At 35.2% G+C, this 22,825-nt stretch overlaps 1 protein-coding gene and 1 long non-coding RNA gene across 2 annotated transcripts in view; one reads left to right on the top strand and one right to left on the bottom strand.

Moving 5' to 3' along the window:
* LOC143203665 (protein-L-histidine N-pros-methyltransferase) overlaps positions 1 to 22,825 on the top strand; it is a 135,429-nt gene extending 112,604 nt beyond the window's left edge. Inside the window, exons 3-5 of the mRNA XM_076415920.1 lie at positions 22,022 to 22,231; positions 22,288 to 22,466; positions 22,524 to 22,825. Coding sequence (XP_076272035.1) covers positions 22,022 to 22,231; positions 22,288 to 22,466; positions 22,524 to 22,732 — 598 coding nt within the window. The 3' untranslated portion in view covers positions 22,733 to 22,825. The remainder of the gene's footprint in view (positions 1 to 22,021; positions 22,232 to 22,287; positions 22,467 to 22,523) is intronic.
* Positions 21,530 to 22,057, bottom strand: LOC143203667 (uncharacterized). Its single transcript, XR_013007396.1, has 2 exons — positions 21,787 to 22,057; positions 21,530 to 21,724 (listed from the first exon to the last, which is right to left on the bottom strand). It is a non-coding gene; the product is annotated as an uncharacterized LOC143203667 (long non-coding RNA).

The raw sequence follows: 22,825 nt of genomic DNA, 5'->3' as shown, positions 1-22,825 counted from the left end.
TATTTTTATTATTTTATACTTTTCAGTAGAATGATGCGTTCAGCTAAACATTATATCGTTTGAGAATATTTTGAAAGAGAATCCTCAATTTCTGCTGTCTGCAATCATCGATTTAAAGAGATATATTCCATCCTAACTTCAAAAAATACAAATACAATAGTACAATTCGAAATTCAAGACACAAATACTGACGAAGAATGTATTTCGCCTGAAGACATTTGGATAAAGAACTAGAAATAAATACACCAGGTGCTACAACTTCACAAATTAAGCAGTACTTTGAAATGCCACTTATTGGGCGTTTAGAAAACCCATTAGATTTTTGGCATGCTCATAAAATGATATTATTTGAGTTATATCAGTTATATATATTCCGCTATACCGGCAACATCTATCCCCTTGGAATAAGTTTTTTTTTAATCTGGCCAAATTATTAACAATCTCATCACGGGAGAAAAGCTGAACATATTATATTTTTGAATAGTGCTTAAAAAATATTTCCGTTCAATAATAAATAAAGCTGCCGGCTTGGTGGCGCAGTGGTAAAGGCGATGGGACCGTCCTCTAACTGTTGCGATAGCCGCGTGTTCGAATCCTGCTGGGGCATGGTCGTAAATGTATGTTTGTGATTGTTTAAAATTTGTGAATGTTCTAGGCAAGCGTATAAAATCCGACAAGGAAAACGATCCCAGTCACGCCAGTAATCAGGCTGGGTAAGACCGGATGTCTTCTGGTATGATTTCTAAAGTTGGTCACTCGCCAGTCGGTAGGCTTAATGCTGAGGACCGGGGTTCGGAGCCCACGTTAAACTTTAGGCCCAGTCCAGATAAACCCATAGTTGGTAAAAGGAGACTTTAAAATATATAAAAAATAAATAAATAAGGCATTTATTTTATTTAAAAAAAGCTCTAGTAGTTATTGTAATGTTATTATCATTTTTAATTATGTCATAGATTAGTTTTTTTCTATGATTCCTTTCTATTCCTTTTTACAGATCCACAGAACATTCAAATATAAAAGTAATTCTAATTCCTTTAAAATGAAATTATTCATTGCATGTTTATAATATTCAGTAATTATTTTTTTCCTTTTCTTTTTTAAAGTTAGTACGTGAGGGAATACGTACATCTTCGTCTCGCTTATACTATCGTTGGAAAATATAAGCACATATAAAATTAACTGATCCAAGCAATTATCTCCGTCCTTGTCTCTCTCACTATTTATACAGGAAAGGATTAGTACATCACGAATGGAAAAAAACAATCGAACCGTGCATTTGAATGAAAATATTAATTACTAGTTTTTGCTAGTATTTTCAGTGGCTATTTTTTTGACTCCGTCGATAGTTGCCAACGCTAGTTAAGACTAATAGAAATTAATATTATTAGCAAAAAAATTGATGTACGAAAAAATATTTAAAATTTGCAATTTCTTTCACGGAGTTATATATATTATATAATATATATATTATATTGGACCGGAATAACGAAATAAGGGGGGGGGAGTTCGTCGTTACACTAATTCCGAAGCGTATTCGCTGGCGTCGCTGCGGTCGCTGCTCCGGGCCCCGAGCGCCAAAGCGCAGAAATGACGTACTGAAATTATACTACGGCGGGTATGGGTTCGATCTCTATGGAAATTAGCGCTGAAATTGAAGTTTGAACTTATAATAGTTATTACTGACCATTATTGGTTCTCACGAACATCACGAACCATTAGCAGTTGGCAATTTCGCCCCGCCATCGTCTAGATTTCGGACCGTTTGTGACCGGAGGGTTGAGAGAGCGGTTAAGAGAGGTCGGTCCTTCAAGCGCCTTCGTCACAATTTCGCAATTTTTCTCTTAATTGGCCGGCCGGGTTCTTTTTTTTTTTTTCTTTCGCTTGCCTTATTTCGCCGACCGCAATTGTTTAATAAGTGCTCATCATCAGGTCTCGTCTGGTCGGCCTTTATTATCGGGTATCGGTCCGGATTTATTAGCGATTTTCGAGAAATCGAACCACTGTGGGTCCTATTTCACCATTCTTGGCCAATATTATGTCCCTATTAATGGCAAAATTCTTTAAAAAGTTTTAACTAACATGTAGGAGGGTTTAATTGTATATACATATATATATATATATATATATATATATATATATATATATATATATATATATATATATATATATATATATATGTATAAATTGGTGTTCGTTAGTCTCATTAAACTCGAGAATTGGACAGATTTGCTTAATTTTTTTGATCTTCTGACTAAGCCATATCATAATCTAGGAGCTGGAGAATCTCAACAAGGACGTGCTGGCGAAGCTTCTGCTCGTGCCTTTTGGTTATACTCCTTGATAAGGATTACTCCTCAATAGTTTTTATACCTTCGGATCCTTATGCAGATTGCCATTACACCACCATAGAGCATCAACAATATCTCGCAGAACCTTGTTTTAGACTCTTTGTATAATATTTCTATTGCTTTGCCTGATACAACCTCAGAGTTGAAGTCGACACCATGATATGAAGTCCACACTGGTATTTGGCCTGTACTGACAGGGCCGAATATCTACTCAAAATAACAACTAGTACATTTTTGGTACTTCAGCTTAAGTTCTTCGCATTTTTTCTTAACATGTGGCTTTCACCTCAATTTAACATCAAGGGTCATACCAAAATTATATATACTGACTTATATTTAATTCTTTTGTTGATGAAATCTATACACTGATTTATTTTGATTCACTTTAATGCACTATTTTTCTATTCAGCATTGTATTTCGACAATAGCTATTTATAAGTTTTAGGTAACTTTTCAGTGCTGTTATCTCCGATCCAAACTTGTGTCATCTGCAAATGTAGCATAATATTTTTACTGAATGTAGGCAAGTCCCGAATGTACTGCACATCAAATACTGGTCGCAATTCACTTCCCAGTAGCACACCTGCCTGCAGGGGAAGTCTTTCCATACAAATTGCCATTGTTCACTAAGCTTCTTCGTATTTAACTCTAAACATCTTCGCCAGACCAGAGACCAGTTTAAGAGTTCAAAGTATTGCTTGGATAACATTTTATGGTTTATACATGACTCCTTTATGGCAGACTTTATAGAAGGCTTGTTCTACGTCCAAGAATATAACTGAGCAAACTTTTTCTCTTCGTACATTTTTTCAATAATATTTATAATTCTGTCTACCTGGTCAACTGTTGGATGTTAGTTCATAAAACCAAACTGTTATTAGGTTTTTTGTACGATTAGTTTTAGCCTTTTTAACAAGAGTTATTCAAATACTTTAGGCGTTAGTAGTAAAAACTGCATTAATAAAATCAGTGAGTTTTATAGTTGCCTTCTTTGGTAAAGTAAATGATTAGAAAGAAATTTGACTCGGGATTTCTTCTATTTACTGTAAATGATCAGTTGGTAGTAGTTAAAATAATACTGTAAATAGATAAATATCTTCTTATCTTCTTGTCGCAATTGTTTAACAGGTACTCATCACCAGGTTTCGTCAAGTTGGCCTTGATTATCGGGTATCGGTCCGAATTATCAACGGTTTTCGAGAAACCGAACAGAACGGTTGAATTTTTAATCTAATTAAAAGCTATCGGGATTGGAACGGTGCGAAATGTCATCGGAACGGTTAGCGCAGTTTTTCATCGGTCCCTTATTAAACCGGCGCGTATCAAAACAGAAAAATCGGACGTTAAACCAAGATTTTACTATACAGTCGGCATAATTATATCGCTCCCAGTCCCACTGCTATAATAAAATACATAATTATTAGTAACCCGAGTTGTCCTTTTTTTTACTGCCTCTTTAGTAGTTCAGTGATAATTAGTGAGACTTCGGGGAAAAAAACGAACTCGGATATGGTCGATCTGCACCAAGACGTGAGCCCTTGTCTGTATAATTGAAGGCGCGACCACCAAAACGTTTTAAAAGTGCATATTTATAATTGTTGAAGTGTTGTCAAATTGTGTGAATTGTATTAATAAATACTATTAACAAAGTTTTTCAAATTCTTTAGATTGTACTTCATTTGGGGTCTATTCAGATTAAGAAAGATGCTGCATTTTTGATGTCAATGGAAAAGAAGGGTCTGAACTACCTAAAAAATTCGAAAGCAATGAAATACAAGACTTATTGGACGAAAATACTGCTCAAACACTTAATTAAAGAAGTGTCAGACAGCGCTTGGCAATTGATAAAGCAACTCTAACTAGACGTTTGCTTGCAATGAGAAACTTCCAAACCGAAAGAAAACTGCTACCACATAAATTATTTGAAAATCCCTTTTCTGACTACAATAGATGCGTTTGAGCCGTGCATTGCCCGAAAAACGAACGGAGTATGAGCAAAAACACTATAAGCTTATTCGTCAGAATGACAACGCACGACCACATGTTGCAAAACGCATGAAAATATATTGGAAAGGTTATAAAATGGTAAGTACTACTAGACTTCCTCTGATTACTACTTGTTCCGGTATATGAGTGACTTGTCTGAGCAGCGCTTCAGTTCTTATGAAGATACCAATAAAGAGGCCGACTCTTGGATAGCCTCAAAGCATACATCGTTCTTTCGAGATGGAATCCGTAAATTGCTGGAAAGATGGGGAAGAAAGTAGCGGCTATCGATGCACAATACTTTTAATAAAATACATTGTATCGATTTTTGCAATAAAGCTTCAAATTTAGAGAAAAAACCTTAAAATTAGATACCGCGAGACTAAAACAGCAAGTTTTGAAAAATCCTCTTTAGGGCATACCCTTAAAGAATTAACCTTTGGAAATATAAAAATAAAAATCGGTTATTGATTCTTCAAAACATTGATTGATTGATTGATTGATTGATTCAAAACATGATTCTTGACCGTTTCAATAGCTTCTTCGGGCGATGAAAATCGTTGACCACGCAGTTTATTCTTCACGGATGGGAACAAAAAGAAGTCAATGGGTGCCAAATCAGGGCTGTACGACGGATGATCCATCAATTCGATGATTCGATTCAATTTTTGAGTGCTCAAATAGTCTCTTGTTTGGGCCGATGTGTGAGAGCTCGCATTGTCATGATGAACAACAATCCGACGTCTCTTGTTGATTTTCCTCATTTCACCGAAGACTTCTTGCAAACAAATGGTTGTATACCAATCATAATTTACTGTTATGCGATCCTCTAGAGGCACTGTTGCAATATGACCAGTTTTCCCGAAGAAACAAGCCACCATTTTCTTTGGAGTGCTTCGTGCGCGAACAACTTTTGTTAGATTTGATTCATCTTGGAACACCCATACAGTCGACTGCTGCTTACTTTCGGGCTCATACGAAAACTTAAACATTTCTTTACACCAATCGGCACGAGCTCTTTTTTGAGCGATTGTCGAATTATGTGGGATCCAATGCGAACATAACTTTCGCACAGCTAAGCGTTCATGTAAAATCTAATATATGCCGGTGGAACTAATGCTTAGGAATGGATCAATCCCATAATAGGTGACATGACGATCTTGCTTAATTATTTCGCACGCAGCATCGATGTTTTCTTGCACAAGAGCCGATTTTGGACAACCTTCGCGAAACTCGTCGGACAGCGAACTACGGCCACGATTGAATTCACTAAACCAGCTATAAACAGTGGTTTTTAGACGGAGCTTCATCACCAAAAGTGAAATTAAGTGGATTGATGCACTCTTGTGAAAATCAACGTCGTTATCAAAATCGTTAAAAATGATCGCACGAAAATATTCACGATTCAGTTCCATTTTTTGCCGAGACGAAACGTCCAACTAAATATAAAATAAACAAATAGCATCCATGCGACAAAATGTTCTGAGTACGTATATCGTTAAAAATGCCTCAAACTTTACGATGAAACCGTCAGATGGACTCACATGACAGCAGTGTTGACAAGAACAGGCAAAAAATGCGAATCTAAAACGATATTGGTGCGGTCCAACCTCCTCCCTCTCGAACATACACCACTTTTTCGCGAACGCCGAGATAAATAAGAAAATTATTAGAATTAGCGGCATCTCCCAGAGCGAATTCCGCCATTATTAATTCGAAATTAACCAATAAAATGCTTATCTTAGAGGACGCGGCCGTTTTAATGGTACGGCCTGCGCGAGAACGTTTGTTGGGCCTCGGTCGCGACGGGTCGCCCCATATGCCCGGCCGTTTTGCCGCTTCCGAACTCGATCCCCGACCAAATTAACTACGATATAATTGAAAACATTCTTATTAGGCAGGAGGATCGTTCCATTTTCTTAATCGCGGCGGACCGGAGGCGCGAAAGGGATCGCGCAGGATGATGTCGCGTTACGACTCGGACGCGTAAACCAGAAGGACGCTGTTTCTTAACTAGATGAGACTCTTAACTAGGTAGATATACAAATATAGTATATCTAAAGTAGCAGTGAACTCACGTCATCAAGATGTATACTGTGTTGCCTATTGCAGTTTGTAAATTCGTTTTAACACCAAACAATATTCCACTTTTTTATTGTTATTTTATTCCTCATTAAAAAGAGATACAATGCTCTCTGAAACCTTCGAGCACGTAATCGAGTCTACAAAAGTCATTCAGTTGTTAAATGTCTTCAAACGTATCCTCTGTGTCGTCCTATAAGCCTCTTATCCGTGATCTCTAAAATTTTCGAAAAACTATACATTAAAAGACTCAAAATAATCGCAGAGAAGAGAATTATTATTCCAGACCAACAATTTGGCTTCCCTAATAAACACGGAACAACAGAACAAATACATAATACAGCTGTTATTGTGAAAAAAATGGACAAAAAGGAATTTCGCGTGTTGATAAAAAATACAGTTGAAACAAAAACTTGGCTTGATGCCGAGTTTCGGGACACTGCCCCAAGAAAACCAACCATCAAGGATTGGTATGCTAAATTTAGACGTGGTGAAATGAGCACCGAAGACGGTGAATACAGTGGACACCCAAAAGAGGTTGTTACCGACCGAAAACATTAAAAAAATCAACAAAATGATTTTGAGTGACCGTAAATTGAAATTGAATGAAATAGTAGACACTATAAAGATATCAACTGAACGTGTACATCATATCATTCACGAATCTTTAGGTATGAGAGAGCTCTGTGCAAAGTGGGTGCCGCACGAGCTCACTTTTGACCAAAAACAACGACGAGTTGATAATTCAGAGCAGTGTTTGATGATGATCAAGCGTAATAAACCCGCCTTTTTGCGTCGACATGTGACAATGGATCAAACATGGCTCCATCATTTCACTCCAAAGTCCAATCAACAGTCATCCGAGTGGACTGCACACGATGAACCCACTCCAAAGCGTTGGAAAACGCAACAGTCGGCTGGCAAGGTTATGGCGTCTGTATTTTAGGATGCACATGGAATAATTCCCATTGAGTACCTTGAAAAAGGAAGGACCATCAACAGCGACTATTATATAACGTTATTGGACCGTTTGAAGGAGGAAATCGCAGAAAACGGCCGCATTTAAGAAACAGAAAGTGCTGCTTCACCAAGATCATGCACGGTGTCAAAAATCCAAGAATTGGGCTTCGAATTGCTTCCTCATCCACCGTATTCTCCAGATCTGGCCCCCAGCGACTGATTTCCTGTTCTCAGATCTCAAAAGAATGCTCGCTGGGAAGAAATTTTCGTCGAATGAAGAGGTGATCGTCGAAACTGAGGCCTATTTTCAAGCAAAGGACAAATCGTACTACAAAAATGATATGGAAAAGGTGGAGGGTCGCTATAATCCGTGTATCACCCTTGAAGGGAATTATGTTGAATAAAAAAAAACTAATGTTGCCAGAAAAATGTGTTTTACTATGGTAGGCCGGGGACTTTTCAATTGACCAGTTATAAAAGACCGATAGTGTCTTATTTTAAAAATATAACACTATCAATATTTTTTTCACTCCAACATCCCAATAAATTTTCAACGGAAGATTCTTTTGATGCCACGCGGGGAAGAGGGAAACCTCAAAACAAAAGTTCGATACGCTCCTCAAAAATTCTAGATTTTTATATCGAAATTTTTACGCCTCACTCCTAATTTTTGCAAAACAAAATTTAATGACCGATGGGGCGATATCTCAAAACAAAAGTTCGATATCTTAAATGGAAACTTTCATATTAAAATCAGCGACAGACCACCCGCACCATAGCCGCGAAAGATACATTTCACCTAGCGCACCTGCCACCTCCCCGTCAAAGGGGATAACTAACCCACAATCAGCCCGACCTTCCTCCACACCCCGTCCGTTGCCCCACCGCTGCCGCCGCCTCCACCATCCCGACCCGATATTAATCCATTCCAAGGAGGGATATAAACCGGGTTCCGGCCGAGCTCTCAGCTTAATTACATTCGCCCGGCGCCGTGGCACGTTTTTAATTTTTACGATTCGGCAAATGAAAGTGGACGCGGCGGCGACGCCGACTGACAAAAAAACCATACGAATCCCGGAACGCCGTACGACCCGACTGGGAATCGTCCGGGACGTTTCGGGGGAGGGCATTTTATTCCGTTAAGTGCTGATTTAAATGCGATGGCGTTTTTACTGCCGATCCGTGCACGTCCCGGATTGTCCTGCGGGGGGAGGGGTGGGCCGGTTTCAGGGTATCGGATTTCGAGTATGACATTATTCCGGGGAAAATCGGGACAATCGATACGGGACCCGAACTACTCTGAAAACTGAGCAAGACCTAACGAAAATGGAACTAAAATCAAATCACACATTCAATATTAAGTAACAAGTCAATTGAAAAGTCCAAACTTTTCGATGCCATTTTTGTAGTGCCATTTGTCCTTTGCTTCAAAATAGGCCTCAGTTTCATTGATCACCTCTTCATTCGACGAAAATTTCTTCCCGGCGAGCATTCTTTTGAGATCTGAGAAGAGGAAATAGTCGCTGAGGGCCAGATCTGGAGAATACGGTGGATGAGGAAGCAATTCGAAGTCCAATTCATGGATTTTGACAGGATACATTGTCTTGCTGAAGCAGCATTTTCTTTTTCTTCAAATGCGGCTGTTGTCCTTCAAACGGTCCAATAACGCTATGTAATAGTCGCTGTTAATGGTCCTTCCTCTTAGCTAATGAAAATTATTCCATACGCATCCCAAAATACAGACTCTATAACCTTGCCAGCCGACTGTTGCGTTTTCCCACGCTTTGGAGCGGGTTCATCGTGTGCAGTCCACTCGCATGACTATCGATTGGACCTCGAAGTGCAATGATAGAGCCATGTTTGATCCATTGTCAGATATCGATGGAAAAACTCAGATTTATTACGCTTGATCATCTTCAAACACTGCTCCGGATCATCAACTCGTCGTTATTTTTGGTAAAAAGTGAGCTCGTGCGGCACCTTGCACAGAGCTTTCTCATACCCAAATATTCGTGAATGATACGATGTAAACGTTCCGTTGACATCTTTAGGGTGTCTGCTATTTCATTCAGTTTCAATTTACGGTCATTCAAAATCATTTTGTGGATTTTTTAAATGTTTTCGTCGGTAACAACCTCTTTTGGGCGTCCACTGCGTTCACCGTCTTCGGTGCTCATTTCACCACGTCTAAACTTAACATACCAATCCTTGATGGTTTATTTTCCCGGGGCAGTGTCCGAAAACTCGGCATCAAGCCAAGTTTTCGCTTTAACTGTATTTTTTCCCTTCAAAAAGCAATATTTTATCAACACGCGAAATTCTTTTTTATCTATTTTTTCACACTAACAAATGTTGCTGCACTCAAAATGCTATAATTCACAAACTAATAATCCGACAGCTGTCAAATTAATACTCGTGTCTTTTGAGGGTTAGAGCTAACTAAAAAAAATATGGATTTAATTCTAGTAGGGCCATCTATCTATGTGTCGGCCGGGGACTTTTCACTGACCTGTTATATAAAATGATTTATCTATTTTATTTATTTGAATTACCAAATCACAACAACGTGGATGTAAAACAGCTATTAGAAAAGATACGTACTGTTGAAAACTAATGTAAGAATTTTAATAATGAGGTTCATACTTTCTAAGGTACCTCCAGTGTATATAAATGAAAAATCTATAACCAAATCTAATTTTTAACGTAAAATCAAATTCAATATCGCGTTATTACGATATTAGTTAAAAATTAAAGTTAACCAGACGAGTTACAAGTTCTTCCACCAATAGTTATAATTTGGTGAAGGTTCCTCCAGTATTTATATATAAAAAAATCTATAATCAAAGCTATTTTTAACGTAAAATCAAATTCAATATCGCGTTATTACGATATAAGAAGAGTTATAGCAAATAACTTTGAAAAATTAAAGTTAACCAGACGAGTTACAAGTCCTTCCACCAATAGTTATAATTTGGTGAAGGTTCCTCCAGTATTTATATATGAAAAATCTATACTCAAAACCAATTTTTAACGTAAATTCGTATTTATATCGCGTTACTACGGTGTAAGAGTTATAGTAAATGACTTTGAACAATGAAGGTTAACCATGCGAGTTACAGGTTCTCCCACCAACAGTTATATTTTGGTGAAGGCTCCTCCAGTGTTTATATATGACAAATCTATATTCGAAGCTAATTTTTAGCGTAAATTTGAATGCAATATCACGTTATTACAATATAATAACTGTTATAGTAAATTACCTTGAAAAATAAAGATTAACCAGACAAGTTATAGGTCCTTCAACCAATACTTATAGTTTGGTGAAGGTTCCTCCGGTATTTACATATGTGGAATATATGCTTAAAACTAATTTTTAATGAAATTTCGAATTCAGTATGACGTTATCATAATATAAGAAGTATTATAGTAAACTACTTTGGTAAATAAATGTTGACCACGCAAGTTACATATTCTCCAACCAATAATTATATATTGACGAAGGCTCCTCTTAGTTGATTGAGAAATATATAGTTAAAGCTAATTTTTAATGAAATTTAAAGATAGTAAATAGATTGTTCACGTTCTAAATATGCGATAGCTCTACGTTTTAACAATTTCAACTGAAGGACTGTGAATGAATGAATGGAAATCATTATTTATCAATACTTTTATTTGATTCATAATATTATATTTTCGAGAGTCCGCCCTGGACATACTATAAGGTAATCCAATCTTTTCAATAATAATCACGGACATTGTTTATTTCTACACATTCTTCGAAAATTCTTGATGATAACTATTGGTAAATAACACAGGAATGTTGCTTGTACTTTTTACGATTTTTTCGAGTTCATTCTCACGACCGATACGCTTCTGCCGGGGCCATTCAATCATTTTCAATATGAAATTTTTATGTATTGATCGCCGTGCGCTGTTTTTTAACTCACCGGCAGCGTCGATGAGAAGGACCGACGCCCGCGACGGAACGAGACGCCCGCCAACCCCTCCCCACCTTTTACCTAACGTCCTTGCCGTCCCCGTCCCCCGCCCACGCCCCTCGCCATCCCCCCTGACTCTCCGCCGATGACGGTCCCGCACCGTCCTTTTTAATTAAATCGATAATAAGAAGATTTCGGCAGAGCGAGGGGGGGACGGGCCGGGGAGAGGGGCAGGGGGTCGGTTCGGTCCGTCCGGCCTTTGAAGGTGGGGAATTGATGGTTTTTAATGGGCAATTTGGCGTGGATGGTAATTTAAAATGAATAAAGGGGAGCTGGGGCGGCGGTGAAGGGAGGAGGGGGTGATTTTAAAGAGATTTCCTGAGTAGGCTTTTGTCTCCGATATCTAGCCGAAAGTATCTTTCGGATTTTGTTTATATATGGACGCATCGTTATCAAAATCATCGAAATACAGTTAGTTAAATCATAAACAGATCAGATCAAGCGCTTTTACGGTGATGCTGCTCCGTCATATCCTGTCAAAACTGTCGGTTTTGGTCTCAGTGATTTAATACTGGTAATTTTGATATCAATGACAAAAAACGACTTGGAGAACCGAGCAAATTCGAAGACAAATAATTCTAAGACTTATTGGACGATAACCTAGCTCAACATCTCAAATAACTTTCAGTCAGTTTAGCAATTGATGTCATCAAGATGTTTCATTTATTGCCTGCTGCAATTTGTAAATTCGTTTTAATATCGGACATTATTTTCCTTCTCATTTTTACGTGTTCGAGTAAACGAATGAGCCTGTCAAAGTCGTCCGGTTGCCAGACGTATGCAAAATTCTTGAAACTAATAGTCATAAGAGGTTATAACTCTAACCTATTAACTTTGTTGCTGTAAAATTAACTGTAGTTTTTAGATGTACCATAGTGTTAAAATAAGTTATATTTGATAACAATTTTGTTTAATTATTTTATTTAGATTATAATTTTGTTGTGTTAAAGCAACACTGAACTAAAATTCAGTTTGATACATAATTCAGAGTTGATACGGCAACATTGTGACGTTTTGGCGTCACAGATTTACATGACGCATATATAAATAAAGTTTGAATAGACTATATATATATATATATATATACATATATATACATATATATACATATATACATATTATCATCAAAATATCGTTAAATAAATATTTAAAACTATATCACGGTTGATCAGAGTTATTTTTATCTACTGTATCAAAATATATATTCACATCTTATTAGATATACTTAGTACAATCCTACTTTATAATATAATGTTTTACTATTGCCCTGTTGTACCTGCATCAGTAAAATAGAGTCCTAAGCAGAGATAGACTGTTGTCATATTGACTGTTTAATCAGCAAATGTTCCAAGTACTGTTTGTTTTGTTAGTAGTATATCAACAGTATGGAGCATATAGAGGAGTGATTTCAAGACACTATTTATTGAAGCTTTAACCGAAATTGATTTAAATGTTGGGAATGTCCTTTGATGCGAGACTTTTTTTTTTAAAAAGCTACGACTGCAGCAATTGGCAATAGTTTCCTGTTAACAATTTACTGATCTCGTAGATTAGTACCAAATACCACACCAGGTTCTTTTAAAACGTCGAAGCAAAATAGTCGCAGGTTTTTGAAACTCATATTTATTTGAGAAATAGAGCCGTTAGAGTTGAAGTTCCACAAGTCCTTCTGCAGAGTTTGAGAAGCAAGCACTATGGAACAGTTATAAATCAATTTATAAATTAAGATTGTACTAACCATATCTAGTGTAAAATTTAATTAATTTAAAAAAATTATTTGGTGTTTTCTACAAAAGTTAATAATTATATTTTGGTGGAGGATCTGATTTGTCGGTTCCGGAAAATTCGAATCAATATGGCATTAAAATCAAAGACTCTCGATGACGAATATCAAACAAATTGTCATCAAACAAGTTCTACACCATTTCGGCCATCAGGAGCTTCACGACGCCACTGTTCCTATCTCAGCGTCTCGACGCAATTATTATTAAACTATTTCTCCTTTTTTCCTCTTCGTCTTCGGGTCCCATATTGTTCTTTTCGCCGTCCGCGTAGCGCTCTAATGGCGCGGCGCGAGGAGAGAAGAGAACAGAAAACTCCGGCATAACCGGTCGAAATGATTTTCGTTTTCATCCACCAATTTTCCCGTCTCCTTCTCGCCCGCCAAACGGGCGGTCCTCTCGGGCAAAAGCCCGGACACGATGATTAAGGTTTGCGGAGGGAAATAACTTTTAATGAACAACCATAAGTTTTTATAACCACCCCCACGGCTTATTAAAAAGTTTTGTTTACTTGGTAACCAACCCACAACTCAATTTAATGACGAAATGGTGAAGGAACTTAAAAAATTTTACAAGTCAATTGAAAAATCCCCGGCCTGACACATAGATGACGCTACTAGAATTAAATCCATATGTTTTTTAGTTAGCCCTAACCCTCAAAAGATGCGTGTACAAATTTGACAGTTGTCGGATCATTAGTTTGTGAATTATAGCACTTTGAGTAAAACAACTTTTGTTATTGTGAAAATAATTTATAAAAAGGAATTTCGCGTGTTGATAAAATATTGCTTTTTTAAGGGATTAAATACAGTTGAAGCAAAAACTTGTCTTGATATCCAGTTTCCGGACACTGCCCCGGAAAAACCAACCACCAAGGATTGGTATGCTAAGTTTAGACGTGGTAAAATGAGCACCGAAGACGGTGGACGCCCAAAAGAGGTTGTTACTGACGAAAACATTTAAAAAATTCACAGTCGGCTGGCAAGGTTATGGCGTCTGTATTTTGGAATGCGCATGAAATAATTTTCATTGGCTACCTTGAAAAAGGACGACCCATGAACACGCGACTATTACATATCGCTATGGACCGTTTGAAGAACGGAATCGCCGAAGAACGATCGCATTTGAAGAAAAAGAAAGTGCTGCTTCACCAAGACCATGCTGACCGTGTAAAAAATCCATGAATTGGGCTTCGATTTCCTTCCTGATCCACTATATTCTCCAGATCTGGCCCCCAGCAACTATTTCCTGTTCTCAGATGTCAAAAGAATGCTCGCTGGGAAGAAAATTTGATGGAATGAAGAGGTGATCGCCAAACTGAGGCCTATTTTGAAGCAAAGGACAAATCGTACTACAAAGATGGTGTCGAAAAGTTGGAGGGTCGCTGTAATCATTGTATCGCCCTTAAAAGGAGTTATGTTGATTAAAAAATCATAATTTTGCCAAAAAATGTGTTTTACTATGGTAGGCCGGTGACTTTTCAATTGACCTGTTATAAAAGACCGATAGTGTCTTATTTTAAAAATATAACACTACCAATATTTTTTCACTCCAACCTCCCAATCTTCCGTGTGTATGTAATTGAACTCCTCCCAAATAGACCGATTTTGATGGAATTTTGTGTGTGTGTGTGTGTATTTTAATGGTAACCACCTCAATCATGATGGTTGTTATATGTAGAATAATGTAAATATTATGTTATATTAAGATATTATTTGTAATAAATTTGTAATATTAAAAGTAAAACGTGCAGTCTCCGACAGATATTTATGTTATCCGTGTTTATCTTTATTTATATCGGTATTTATATTATTTATACAGCATCGGTATTTTTTCAGCATCCCTAGTATGTTACATTATGCAATATGAATTAATGAATTAATATGCAGTAATATACTGAATAATAAAAATAACATCGCCAACATAATATTTACAGTAATATTTTGAATATTTTGAAACATTGTCATTCTCAATTTTACACTCAATATTTTTTTTAGTTATATTAGGGAAATTTCGTCTAAATTACTGTCAATTTTAACTTAGCAAAATATAAGTAATAATATTTTTGTTCAATTATTTTATTTAGATTAGAATTTTGTTGTATTTCAAAGCCAAACTGAACTAAAACTCAGAGTTGATGCGGCAACATTGCGACATTTTGACGTCACAAATTTATGTATAATATAATGTATAATATATATATATATATATATATATATATATATATATATATATATATATATATATATATATATTATATATATATATATATATATATATTATACATATTATACATATATACATATTATACATATATACATATTATCATCAAAATATCTTTAATTAAATATTTAAAACTATATCACGGTTGATGTATGAGATTGATGATTTGTATGTACAAAATAACTTTGTTAACAAATTAACTTAATAAACAGACTATTTTGTAATTGTCTATTGTTAGTTGGTAATTAAAACAGACAATTTGGAATATTGTATGGTTATTAACGATTGATTCAAAACACGAATCTCAACGGAATGGAAATCGTAACTGGTCAGCGTCCGTGATTGGCGATTGGTCGTGGACTGACCCCCGAGAACCCGATCAAATGGTTGCGAAGAATAACCCACGATAATTTGTAATTTGCTCAGAGCTGATGGATCGATTAGGATGGTAATCGCGCAACTGATGATCCAGCACTGATGAGATGTCGAGATGGTATTGCGCGGCTGCCTACTAAACCAACCACGGACCGGAAACACAAGACCGACGCGCACTGATTCGATTATTCCATGGAATTAAAAACATTTTCTTGCGTAAAAAAATTGGTGGAGCCTTCGCCAAAATATAATTAGTAGTATTTATATTTTGGTGAGGGCTGCATAGATTTTTTTACGCGAGTGTCTTCATGATTACGTTCGCGTTATAATTAAATTTCCGCAAAAAGGAGCATTAGACTAAATAAAATCAAGCAAATTACAAATACAAGCACTAATTATGTAATATTGCTTTAACGAAAATTCGAATTAAATATCGCGTTATGACAATAGAAATATATAATACAAAATTATATCAATGAATTAAGATTAACATGACGATTACTGATTTTCCAACCCACAATTATATTTTGGTGAAAGTTCTTCCAATATTTATGAAAAATATATACTTAAAGCTAATTTTTAATGACAAATCGAATTGAAGATCGCGTTTATAATAACATAGGAACTGTTGCAGTAAATTACTCTGAAATATAAATGTTAACCATAACAGTCGCAGATTCTCCAACCAATAATTATATTTTGGTGGAGGTTCCAGCAGTACTTAAGAAAAATATATACTTAAAGCTAATTTTTAATGAAAAATCGCATTCATTGTCGCGTTTATAATAACATAGGAACTGTTGTAGTAAATTACTTTGAAATATAAATGTTAATCACAACAGTCGCAGATTCTCCAACCAATAATTATATTTTGGTAGAGATTTCACCAGTACTTAAGAAAAATATATACTTAAAGCTAATTTTTAATGAAAAATCGAAATCAACATCGCGTTTATAATAACATGGGAAGTGTTGTAATAAATTACTCTGATATATAATGGTTAACCACAACAGTCACAGATTCTCTAACCAATAATTATATTTTGGTGGAGGTTCCAGCAGTACTTAAGAAAAATATATACTTAAAGCTAATTTTTAATGAAAAATCGAATTCATTATCGCGTTTATAATAACATAGGAACTGTTGTAGTAAATTACTCTGAAATATAAATGTTAGCCATAAGAGTCGCAGATTCTCCAACCAATAATTATATTTTGGTGGAGGTTCCAGCAGTACTTAAGAAAAATATATACTTCAAGCTAATTTTTAATGAAACATCGAATTTATTATCGCGTTTATAATAACATAGGAACTGTTGTAGTAAATTACTTTGAAATATAAATGTTAATCACAACAGTCGCAGATTCTCCAACCAATAATTATATTTTGGTAGAGATTTCACCAGTACTTAAGAAAAATATATACTTAAAGCTAATTTTTAATGAAAAATCGAATTCATTATCGCGTTTATAATAACATAGGAACTGTTGTAGTAAATTACTTTGAAATATAAATGTTAACCACAATAGTCGCAGATTCTCCAACCAATAATTATATTTTGGTGGAGGTTCCAGCAGTACTTAAGAAAAATATATACTTAAAGCTAATTTTTAATGAAAAATCGAATTCATTATCGCGTTTATAATAACATAGGAACTGTTGTAGTAAATTACTCTGAAATATAAATGTTAGCCATAAGAGTCGCATATTCTCCAACCAATAATTATATTTTGGTGGAGGTTCCAGCAGTACTTAAGAAAAATATATACTTAAAGCTAATTTTTAATGAAAAATCGAATTCATTATCGCGTTTATAATAACATAGGAACTGTTGTAGTAAATTACTTTGAAATATAAATGTTAATCACAACAGTCGCAGATTCTCCAACCAATAATTATATTTTGGTAGAGATTTCACCAGTACTTAAGAAAAATATATACTTAAAGCTAATTTTTAATGAAAAATCGAAATCAACATCGCGTTTATAATAACATAGGAAGTGTTGCAATAAATTACTCTGATATATAATGGTTAACCACAACAGTCACAGATTCTCTAACCAATAATTATATTTCGGTGGAGGTTTCACCAGTACTTAAGAAAAATATATACTTAAAGCTAATTTTTAATGAAAAATCGAATTCATTATCGCGTTTATAATAACATAGGAACTGTTGTAGTAAATTACTCTGAAATATAAATGTTAGCCATAAGAGTCGCAGATTCTCCAACCAATAATTATATTTTGGTGGAAGTTCCAGCAGTACTTAAGAAAAATATATACTTCAAGCTAATTTTTAATGAAACATCGAATTTATTATCGCGTTTATAATAACATAGGAACTGTTGTAGTAAATTACTTTGAAATATAAATGTTAATCACAACAGTCGCAGATTCTCCAACCAATAATTATATTTTGGTAGAGATTTCACCAGTACTTAAGAAAAATATATACTTAAAGCTAATTTTTAATGAAAAATCGAAATCAACATCGCGTTTATAATAACATAGGAAGTGTTGCAATAAATTACTCTGATATATAATGGTTAACCACAACAGTCGCAGATTCTCTAACCAATAATTATATTTTGGTGGAGGTTCCACCAGTACTTAAGAAAAATATATACTTAAAGCTAATTTTTAATGAAAAATCGAATTCATTATCGCGTTTATAATAACATAGGAACTGTTGTAGTAAATTACTCTGAAATATAAATGTTAGCCATAAGAGTCGCAGATTCTCCAACCAATAATTATATTTTGGTGGAGGTTCCAGCAGTACTTAAGAAAAATATATACTTCAAGCTAATTTTTAATGAAACATCGAATTCATTATCGCGTTTATAATAACATAGGAACTGTTGTAGTAAATTACTCTGAAATATAAATGTTAGCCATAAGAGTCGCAGATTCTCCAACCAATAATTATATTTTGGTGGAGGTTCCAGCAGTACTTAAGAAAAATATATACTTCAAGCTAATTTTTAATGAAACATCGAATTCATTATCGCGTTTATAATAACATAGGAACTGTTGTAGTAAATTACTCTGAAATATAAATGTTAGCCATAAGAGTCGCAGATTCTCCAACCAATAATTATATTTTGGTGGAGGTTCCAGCAGTACTTAAGAAAAATATATACTTCAAGCTAATTTTTAATGAAACATCGAATTCATTATCGCGTTTATAATAACATAGGAACTGTTGTAGTAAATTACTCTGAAATATAAATGTTAGCCATAAGAGTCGCAGATTCTCCAACCAATAATTATATTTTGGTAGAGATTTCACCAGTACTTAAGAAAAATATATACTTAAAGCTAATTTTTAATGAAAAATCGAAATCAACATCGCGTTTATAATAACATGGGAAGTGTTGTAATAAATTACTCTGATATATAATGGTTAACCACAACAGTCGCAGATTCTCTAACCAATAATTATATTTCGGTGGAGGTTTCACCAATACTTAAGAAAAATATATACTTAAAGCTAATTTTTAATGAAAAATCGAATTCATTATCGCGTTTATAATAACATAGGAACTGTTGTAGTAAATTACTCTGAAATATAAATGTTAGCCATAAGAGTCGCAGATTCTCCAACCAATAATTATATTTTGGTGGAGGTTCCAGCAGTACTTAAGAAAAATATATACTTCAAGCTAATTTTTAATGAAACATCGAATTTATTATCGCGTTTATAATAACATAGGAACTGTTGTAGTAAATTACTTTGAAATATAAATGTTAATCACAACAGTCGCAGATTCTCCAACCAATAATTATATTTTGGTAGAGATTTCACCAGTACTTAAGAAAAATATATACTTAAAGCTAATTTTTAATGAAAAATCGAAATCAACATCGCGTTTATAATAACATGGGAAGTGTTGTAATAAATTACTCTGATATATAATGGTTAACCACAACAGTCGCAGATTCTCTAACCAATAATTATATTTTGGTGAAGGTTCCACCAGTACTTATGAAAAATATATACTTAAAGCTAATTTTTAACGAAAAATCGAATTCAGTATCGCATTTATAATAATATAGGAAGCGTTATAATAAATTACTCTGAAATATAAATGTTAGCCATAAGAGTCGCAGATTCTCCAACCAATAATTATATTTTGGTGGAGGTTCCAGCAGTACTTAAGAAAAATATATACTTCAAGCTAATTTTTAATGAAACATCGAATTTATTATCGCGTTTATAATAACATAGGAACTGTTGTAGTAAATTACTCTGAAATATAAATGTTAGCCATAAGAGTCGCAGATTCTCCAACCAATAATTATATTTTGGTGGAGGTTCCAGCAGTACTTAAGAAAAATATATACTTCAAGCTAATTTTTAATGAAACATCGAATTCATTATCGCATTTATAATAATATAGGAAGCGTTATAATAAATTACTCTGAAAATTAAAGGTTAACCACAATAGTCACAGATTCTCCAACCAATAATTATATTTTGGCGAAGGTTCCACCAATATCGATGTAAAATATAAACTTAAAGCTCATTTTTAATGAAAATTCGAATTCACTAATGCGTTATAACAATATTACAAGTATTATAGTAAATTCCTCTGAAAAATAAAAGTTAACAGTCATAAAACATTAGTCAATAATTATAATTTGGTGGAGGTTCCTCAGTTTATATATGAAAATATATATACTTAAAGCTAATTTTTAACGAAAAATCGAATTCAGTTCGCGTTTTAACAGAAGGGGTATTACATTAAGCTCTTATAAAAAATAAAGACTAACCACCACTCGAGTTACAGAACGTCCAACCAATATTTATATATTGGGAAATGATTCGATATTTTTCTAACTCGTTTAAAGTGACATCGAATCAAGTTTTTATTGAGAATACGATTTCAATATCGCGCTGGAATCAAATACGGAGCGACGGCACTCTGGCCTATCGGCCGCCGCTACCCGCCGGCCATAGAGAGATACCTTCACGCTTTAAGCTATTTTTATGGCCTTTGGCTCCGTAGTTTACCACGCATCGGAATGCCATTATCGCCATTTTTTACATTTTATTCGATGTCCGGCGAGGAACGGTCGACAAAAACCGAATTGTTGGTATTAAGCGATAATAGAGTGGACGGCAAAAAGCGCTAAACGCGCCCCTTTGGCGGGTTAATTATCGTCGAATTGTTTGCATAACCTTTGACGAGAGCGTTTTTCCCCCGACGAAGACGTAATAACGCGAAGTGGCAATGCGTGACGATGACAAAAACCGAGCGCGAATTTACGAGGCTGCCTTATCGGTGTGCGAATATTTAGCGGTGTCTAGCGCCATCTTTGATCATTAAATTACATCACATCGGCTCGAGAAAGCCCAACTATTTCGCTTAATGGCTACCAGTGCAACGGCCTACTTGATAAAAACGCGAGAATATTTTTTCTGACCATCAGAACAATCAATACCCCTTCATATTATACACAGATGTATGTATCACTCTGTATATAAAAAATATCATAATTTAATTGTAAAATATGTTATAACCTACTCACTCTGCAAAAGCAGTTATAGTTTTCTACGTTCCACATCATTTCTAATTATTCAATCCAGACAGAATAGTCCCCAGCATAAAGATGCAACACCTTACCATATCTTGACTAATAAAATGCATGTTCTATATCATTTTTGGGAATACAACCACCGTTTGAATACCCGCTAGTCGATCTACAAAAAAAAGATACTATTATTATCTTGTTAACACAATTATGGAGCAAGTTTCGTACAAAAATAATCAGGCCTCTTCTATATCTTCATTCCTCAAGCATAGGTTCCAATTTATTTATACCAAACAGTTACAGAAATAGTAACTTAATATCCTTCATTATATTTCAGTCACTCCATAGAAGATATGACATTTTTTAAACTTGTACAATCATATGCCCAACAAATTGTCTAGACAGGGAATACTGTCCCATATCACTGCTGCTATTTAAAGTTATAACATAAGTATCACCTGTTCAATTGACACTATCATTACTGAGTCTCACCTCCTATATAGAACAGGTTCTCTACACAGACAAATGTAACAATATGTACAAAATATAATAAAATGTTGATCTGTAAATAGTGTAACTCAATACACTTTTGATCACTCCAGAGATGTTTAAAACTCATGCTCTTCATTATTATGTTCAGTACTATATGTAATTTATAGAAAACAAAATAACAATCTGAAAATATTGTATGTAGTTCTAACGTAATTAATCATGGTTCTTGTTACAGATGGTTGGAATGTGGTTCGATGTTTGTTGTCTCCCAATCTCAACTCTCGAAACTGCTCAAGATAGAAAACGATACCAAACTCGATTCTCTGCTGGATCTGGGCGCGGGAGATGGCAAGGTCACAGCACAAATGGCACCGTTCTTCAAGAAAACCTACGTTACCGAAGTATCGGGCACGATGAAGAAGCTCCTGACTCGGAGAGGTTATCAGTGAGTATGACTAACACCGGAAACTCTACAGAGAAAATTAATTCGCAATAATTTAGAATCCTAGACATCGAGAAATGGTTTATGGACAGGAAGTTCGAGGTGATCTCGTGTCTCAACCTTCTGGATCGATGCAATACCCCTCTCACCATCCTACATAACATCAGAGAGACTTTACAACCAGGTGGTTACGTGCTTCTGGCCTTGGTGCTTCCTTTCTCGGCATACGTTGAATCAGGTACACTGAACATAACTAGCCTCTACTCTATTAACTGAAACCAACTCGTGTTTCCAGGCTCTTCAGACCACAGTCCTACGGAAGTGCTTCCCATTAGAGGAGACACGTTCGAAGCTCAGGTACAAAGTTTGATTCGTGATGTCCTGAAACCTGCCAAATTCGATGTAGTCTCATGGAGCAGGGTTCCGTATCTTTGTGAGGGCGACTTGCATCAGTCGTATTACTGGCTAGATGATGTCATACTGGTACTAAAAGCCATCGAATAACGAACATGACATCACATTAGTAAGACTATTAAGCTAAACGAGTGATTTTTGCCAATTTTTATAAAATAATTTTCATTAAATAATTTGGAGAAA

This window comes from Rhynchophorus ferrugineus, unplaced genomic scaffold, assembly GCF_030347505.1.
Source record: "Rhynchophorus ferrugineus isolate W39M unplaced genomic scaffold, kcgeb_rfMv2 rfM10, whole genome shotgun sequence".
NCBI lineage: Eukaryota > Metazoa > Arthropoda > Insecta > Coleoptera > Curculionidae > Rhynchophorus > Rhynchophorus ferrugineus.
This window is presented reverse-complemented; position numbering and strand designations above follow the sequence as displayed.